The sequence below is a fragment of the Arachis stenosperma genome, chromosome 6, assembly GCF_014773155.1.
Source record: "Arachis stenosperma cultivar V10309 chromosome 6, arast.V10309.gnm1.PFL2, whole genome shotgun sequence".
Classification (NCBI taxonomy): Eukaryota; Viridiplantae; Streptophyta; class Magnoliopsida; order Fabales; family Fabaceae; genus Arachis; species Arachis stenosperma.
The window spans coordinates 114,233,912-114,241,384 of NC_080382.1; the positions used below are offsets into that span (position 1 = coordinate 114,233,912).

A 7,473-nucleotide genomic window follows, 5' to 3' on the forward strand; every position below is an offset into this window, starting at 1 on the left:
AAAGTGTAATTTCTCACTTTTAAATAGTTTCTCTCTCATATTTTCTCTTCTCCCACTTATAAGATAGATTGTGAGAGATCACACTTTATTTTTTAAACTGAAATTTAAAATTTAGAGGATCCAAATCCAAAATTAATTACAAGATACATAAATCTATTTATAGTTTTACATTATATAAAAATAGATACCAAACTATTATAATTTATAAAGTGAAGTTTTGCCACGTTACTCCTTCTAATTGTGTCGTTATTTTTATTCTTGTTGCAATGAAATTCTACTTTTTTTTTGTTTTTTTTTTAAAAAAAAAACAGATTTTTGAAATTATACGTATACAAATCTACATGTTTGTTTGTTCTTTGTGTCTGCCTTGTTTTTTTGTTGACATTGTTGTTAGTCAATAGTTTTATCACCGCTGTCTCTCTTATCTTTTTCACCTTCATTATTTTTGTTTTTTTTTTAAATTTTGTTTGCTATTTTTCGTTACCATGGATAATAAAGTCAAGTCCTTGTTGGCATCTCTTTAGCCTTATATTTACTATTGAAAAGTTGTAGACAATAATAAAAAAAGTCATTCCAATGCTTAACTTACCACAATACTAAAAATCATATTAAAAAAAAGTACACTATTATGAGCTTGATTCTTGAAAGTCAATTTCTTTGTAAATGTATTGTTTTATTTTGTTTTGATTTTCGGGGTTTACGGGGCATTGTTTACCTTGATAGAGTATAATATAACACCTCAACATGTGTCCATATTTTTTTGGAAAGTATAGAGAAAGAACCATGTCATAATGCCCCGGATCAAAATAAATCTTATGATATAGATTTGAATCACTATTAATGTATCCTCTCATAAGTAAAAGAGATTTAAAATTTTGTTCTATGATTTGCATATCCAAATCTAGTCTACTGGTTGCACTATTCAACTATTGCAGGGCATGCAGACTTGAAACAACAAATACAACACAACACCTTTGTCGTCTATGGTATTATTACAATTCAATTGAGTTATCGCCTAGTTATTGATACTTTGATTCATTGAATATGCTTGAACATCATATTAATTAACTATGATGCATCTTTATTGCAAAATGGTCAAAACATGTCTCTACCGCCACCTTTACTTGGTTCTTTAAATTTGTATTCATCAAGATATCAATGTACAGTTCACTCAAGCTATCTAATGAAGATTATTAATCAAAACAAAAGCAACCCTTAATTAAAACACCTAACTGAGACTTAAGGTAAATAAATGCAAGCATGTGATTATTCTGCGCTGCAGAATTATCAATAGACTTCAACATGCCATTGTTTGTTCTTCTTAAGTTGTGAAAGCTTTTCTTCCCAATTTTCTCCTCTTTGCTCTGCAACCTTCTTCAGTGTATCTTGGATTCCAGGCATCATCCCCTTTAGACCACAGAAGTAAATGTGAGCTCCATTGTCAAGAAGTTTGAAGATCTCATCGCTATATTCCTCGATCTTATCCTGAACATACATCTTGCCTCCGCTCCTATTCTTCTGCTCTCTGCTGAGAGCTTTGTCATAGCGGAAGTTGTCCGGATAGTCCTTAAGGTATTTAGTGAATTCGTCATCATATAGAAGACTATCGGTATTGGCAACACCAAGGAAGAGCCAGGCTAGTCCACCAAACTTGAATTTAGGAACTAACTCCATAAACATTTGGCGCAGATAGCCTCTAAATGGAGCAACACCAGTACCAGTTGCAATCATTATGTGTGTAGCATTTGGATCATCTTCAGGCAAAAGCATGATCTTCCCAGAGGGCCCTGCAAAAACAAATGTAGATAACTCAATTTTCAATCAACAAGAAGTTTTCACATACATTTGCAATTGCACTGTGACTCATGAGTCAATAGGCTAATGGAATCATCTTAAGTTTAGCTTACCAATCTGTTATACATCCTATAAAATAACTTTTATGACTATACCAAATATTCAGTCTATAACTATTGAAATAATTGTTTGTCATGTTAGTTGAAAACATCATACGATATACACTCATAACTTCTAATTGATTAACAACCAACCAGACAGAAGTCAAATAGTGCCATACATTGGGTAAGGTGCATATTATCGAATTAGTGAATTACCTTGATAAGCTATAGCTTTGTAAAGCTGTCAACACCATTGTGGATGGTGAAAATCGAAGTTGTGAATGAAATATAAAAAGAAGGAACCTTTTATAACTTTGTGTTAATTTTTTAGCTTCTATTTATTGGTAGTATGGTTAGAGCATACATGTGCTTCACCAGTTATAGTGATATATTTGTAATCCAAAAATATTTCTAATGGGTCTGGGTTCATATGTGTCAACAATTATTTATTGAAACTTGTTTTTTCATTTTGATAAATTGTGCCTAGGAAGTTGTAGTGACTATAATTTTACTTAGAATTCCCAGAATCTAGGTTTGCCCTATCAATATCTTCAGAGTGTTGATTATTCTTCCCTCAAAGCTGCTGAATTTTTTCAGAGGATTCCATTAGATCTATCTCATAAATCAGTAGGGCAACCTAGGGTAAAAATTGAATAACATATTACAACTAAGACATGCAAGCTAATAATAAAGATATTCGAAATCCACCCAGTTGAGGAAGGTACACGGAGGAGTTACGTTATTGCAATACAAACTGGTTCTGAGAATCTGTAAAATAAGAAGAGATTTCTCCCACCTGTGATCTTAATTTTGTCTCCGGGCTTGGAGTTGCACAAAAAGTTGCTGCAAACGCCTTGTTTAGAAGGATCTTCCTTTCCAATCTCAGAATCATAATAAACGGCACGACGCACACACAAGCTGGCGGTTTTACCATCAAAATTGTCTCCATACCTCGTCGAAGCAATGGAATATAGCCGAACATTATGAGGACTTCCAGGTTTCTTCGGATTTTCTCCCTGCCACCCACATGTAAATTCTATTCATTAGTACCAAATCATTCTAAATCTTTTGAGATGTCCATTTTACATGCAAAAATTCTGAAGCCAAAATTCAAGCACTGCGGACTGTCAACAGAAAAATAACTCAATGATACTGCTTACAGGTGGAATGACACCATAACTCTGTCCTTCCCAGTAGGGAACATTGCCACCATGATCAATCACAATATGACATGTTTCACCAGGAGCCTTTGGGCCAACAAGTCTCTCAACAGAAACAATAGTTGCTGTGTATGGCTCTTTAGGCTTGTATATATTCAATGGAGGTTCGTTAGCATCTTCCAATTCTAAAGGGGAGACTGTAACTTTGGGTACACTAGCTTGTTGCACCGACATGCATGTCACACGCCGACTTCTTAGTTGAGAGTTGCTTGCTTTCAGGTCGAAAGTTAAGACCAGTGCCCATGATTTATCCTGGAAGTTTAAGTTAGATACCTGCAAATCAAGAGTAGATTTTCTTTAGAAACATAAATTGTATATCTAAAATGAAAAAGTAAGTTTCAAACAAAATAAAGCCAACATAATTTATCACTCTAACAACTGCAATGTCATTACCCATTGGTTTCAAAAATCAAACTTGCTTCTTCGTTTTAAAGTATATGTTTATTTGGACAAAGTAATACATTAAAAAAGATTCATTTCTATAATTGTTCTGCCATGAGCTTCTAAAATCATCACTAATCAAAGCGAAATCTCACATATGTAAGGATCTTTTAAAACAAACTAAAGGCACTTATATATAATAAGTGTTTCCAAAAGTCAAAGGGCAGAAAAATAATAAGGATCATAAGAAATATCAAACCTTAAGCGCAGTTCTTTTGAGAGACAAATCGTTGCCAAGAGGAACAGCCACAGCTACCTGCTAAAATTAGTGGCAAAAAAAATTCAGAACTTTTGTTCAACTATGAAAGATAAAATTAATAAACAACAAAGTTAAAAATAGCGTAAAAAATCCTTTGTTTCCTTTTAAAATGGCCTACTTCTGCTCAAATTTCCAAACTTCGATAGTTGACAAAGTTAGTTGTATTCACCCACAGCTCAAACCAGGTAGCAAAAGTAAATATAAAAGAGAAAACGGTCAAAATCAAATTTTGATTCCATTTGGAGTGACCCTTTTGCCTAAGATGGAGAAAACGAAGGTAATTGGTTAGTGAATTCATTACCTGTGACGCAATCAAATGAGCCATCACAAGATCAACAACAACAAAAATTGGACCAGTAATCTCAGCAGCAACAGGAAGTGATTGGAGAAAGGAAAAGGGATTTAATAATAAATAAATATTTGATTAGATTTGAACAATGAAAAGTGGTAGATGAGTGTATTATATAAGATTAATCAAATTTGAACTTGTAAAGTAAAGTTGGGTTTCGTGATCCTTTCGAGAATGGGAGAAGTCGTTGCTTCGTCACATTCTTGACTCCTCAGAGTGTCACTCCCACCCTTTTGTGAGGGTAAACAGTAGGCTGTAGGCACCATAAACTAGGAATCAATATTCTATAAATTGGACCGGTTTTTTTTTGTAAAATCAACCAAACCAAACCAACTAAAATTTGATTGACTTGATTTGGTTTTCGATTTTTACGCTGATTTAAACAAATTTTTTTCTACTTCTCTTGTTAAATGGTTTAATATTTGAGTGTTGGTGCCCAAAAACCCATATCTTCTACCGGTTGTGAGGTAAGTACATGATCACCCTACATGATGTCACATACCACCTCAGGTTGTGCGTTAATGGAGAGTCCGTGGGTGGTTACTTTCATGACTTTAACACATGGTACGGGACCGGAGCTTGGGAGTTGGTTGAGAAGCTACTCGGTGTCAGGTCTCCTGTAGTTTAGTAGCAGGGCGCACAGAGGAAGGAGTCTTTCTCCCTGAAACTGACATGGCTTCCGGAGCGTGTACGGCAGATGCCGCCCGATACTGATGATCTAGCCATCCTCCGATAGTATGTGAGGTGCTACATACTGTTGATGATCGGGGGTTACTTGATGATTGATAAGTCCAATAATTAGGTTTATCTCCGGTGGCTCCCACTACTGGACGACTTTGAGAGGTGCTAATCTCTGTCATGGGGATCTGTGATGCTAGCATAGACGTTCCATTCCCTATGCTATATGGTCCATCGCTCTACCACAGACATCACCGGATGCACTCATTTGCTATATCTTGGATATACCAGAAGTTTCCTTAGTGATGTCCACCTGAGCAATAGATTCACATGTACCTTATGGCTGCGAGGTAACTGTTTAGGGACTGATCATCCTCTCGGACCAGCTACTGATCATCGCCTTGGTAAGCTATTGCCTCACCAACTAGCTAATCAGACGCGAGCCCCTCCTCGGGCGGATTCCTCCTTTTGCTCCTCAGCCTACGGGGTATTAGCAGCCGTTTCCAGCTGTTGTTTCCCTCCCAAGGGCAGGTTCTTACGCGTTACTCACCCGTCTGCCACTGGAAACACCACTTCCCGTCCGACTTGCATGTGTAAGGCATGCCGCCAGCGTTCATCCTGAGCCAGGATCGAACTCTCCATGAGATTCCTAGTTGCATTACTTATAGCTTCCTTGCTCGTAGACAAAGGTTTTGGTTTTACTATTCTTCATTTTTCGCATAATAATATTAAGACAGATTGACTGAATGATGGTTAATGATACAAATGTCCACAGGTTGATCGGCATGACACATCATAGTAGAGACCAGCACGAGCAGATGGTCCAACGATGGTGTCGGGAGTTGGATCAGTTACTCTGAGATGAGGTAATCCATGTACCCTTTTATATTGGTTCAGTTGCATAGATTAGTCAAACTTTTATAGCAACTATCACTGACACTTCTTTCAATACGTTTATTGTAGTTCACGTAGATGTCGTATGATGACTCTGCACTACAGGATATGTTCCCGCTATGACCACCAAGAAAGAGAGATGAAAAAGATAGAGAAAAATGACAATGACCACCAAGAACACTTGACATGCATATTCATATGTTTGATGGTAGATTTGTAGGAAAAGGGATAACTAAATCCTCCTGCATAAGGCAATTAAAGAAGGTCTACCAGGTCGGAGAAAGTGAAGAAGCTCCCGACCTGTCCACAATAACCTTCACAAAGAAGATGTCGGGGGTGTAGTACCCAGTCATGACGATCCAACGGTGATAACAATGATCCTAGCCAATGCTAATCTCCATAGGACCTTAGTGGATTAAGAAAGTTCAGCTGACATTTTATTTATGCCAGCCTTTAATAAGCTTGGCTTGAAGGAAAAAGATTTGAAATGATGCCCAAACACTCTTTTTAGTTTGGGAGATTCTTCCATCCGATCTCTAGTGTTACCTTATACGCTATCTTTGGCAAATTAAAGGGTTATAAGCGCAAAATATAAGTGTCGGTTATATTGTGGTAGATGTAGCCTCAACCTACAATATCCTGATAGACCGGAAAACTTTAAATTGACTCACTGCAATGGTGTCTACTCCTTATCTTTGTATGAAATTTCTCATTCAGGAGGGAATAGCAACTATAAGAGGAGAAAAGAAACTTGCTAGAAGATGTTATAACAAAAGCTTAAACCTAAGAGGCTGCCCAAGACACTAAGGTCAGACATATAACTTGGGAATTAAATTGCCAAACTAATGCCCTCTCCAAGCTAACCAGTACAACATCAGGAGGTAATAATAGAAGTTTGATCTAAGAAACGCTGCAATCATCATTAGAGACAAAATAAGTCAATAAGTCAGACACGTTGACAGTCTCCAATATGAATCTGAGATGGATGACTCCTATCATAGAATATCTCAAGTTTAACATTCTTCTTCAAGGAGAAAGAGAAGCAAGAAGTCTATTAAGAGAATCACAGAACTACATACTAGTTCACAATGTTCTTTACAAAAGAGGAATATATACACCTTTGTTAAAATGCATCCCGACCTCAAAGACAAAATAAGTCTTAGATGAAATTCACAATGGCATCTGCGAAAATCATCTAGGAGGAAGGTCGTTGGCAAAGAAAGTACTGTGAGTCAGCTTCTATTGGCCAACTTTACAAAGAGATGCAATTGACTTCATCAAAAATTGTCCCTTCTCCCAGCTGCATGCAAATTTTCACGTGGCATCCCCAGAAGAACTCATCAGTATAACCTCACCATAGCCCTTGGCAAAATAGAAATTAGATATGCTCGGGCCATTTCTCCAATCACCGAGACATGTAAAATATCTCATTGTAGGGATCAACTATACTTTACCAAGTGGAATGAAGTAGAACCACTGGCATCTATCACAACTCAAAGTAGTCAAAAATTTCTCTACAAGAATATTGTGACAAGATTTGGAGTACCATTCTCAATGACCACTGATAATAGAACTCAATCCACTATATCAGCATTTCGAAACTTGGTAGCAAGGATGAATATCAAACACCCATTACGTTGGTACAGCATGCCTAGGCTAATGTGCAAGCAGATGTTGCAAACAAGGTTATACTGTCCAAACTCAAAAAGAGATTACAAGAAGTAACAGGAGCATGGG

The 7,473-nt window shown here is 36.7% G+C and overlaps 1 protein-coding gene across 2 annotated transcripts; it reads right to left on the reverse strand.

Annotated features, from left to right (window-relative positions):
• Positions 1-1,045: 1,045 nt before the first annotated feature.
• Positions 1,046-4,412, reverse strand: LOC130936304 (ferredoxin--NADP reductase, root isozyme, chloroplastic-like). 2 transcript variants are annotated; one of them, XM_057866352.1, is made up of 5 exons: positions 4,117-4,412; positions 3,756-3,812; positions 3,056-3,388; positions 2,692-2,911; positions 1,046-1,787 (listed from the first exon to the last, which is right to left on the reverse strand). In XM_057866352.1, the coding sequence occupies exons 1-5, from the start codon at positions 4,138-4,140 to the stop codon at positions 1,288-1,290; spliced, it is 1,134 nt and encodes a 377-aa protein (XP_057722335.1). In that variant the 5' UTR covers positions 4,141-4,412; the 3' UTR covers positions 1,046-1,287. The 2 variants fall into 2 exon arrangements, with proteins under 2 accessions (XP_057722335.1, XP_057722334.1); XM_057866351.1 differs by having other exon boundaries at positions 3,756-3,815.
• Between the last annotated feature and the right edge of the window lie 3,061 nt (positions 4,413-7,473).

Bases quoted from the DNA above. Each gene is read 5' to 3' on its own strand.
- LOC130936304 (XM_057866351.1), bottom strand. From the start codon at position 4,140: ATGGCTCATTTGATTGCGTCACAG. The intron at 2,912-3,055 runs GTAAGCAGTATC...TGTGGGTGGCAG, and splicing joins GTTATGGTGTCATTCCACCT to GGAGAAAATCCGAAGAAACC. The intron at 1,788-2,691 runs GTGGGAGAAATC...TTGTTTTTGCAG, and splicing joins AGACAAAATTAAGATCACAG to GGCCCTCTGGGAAGATCATG.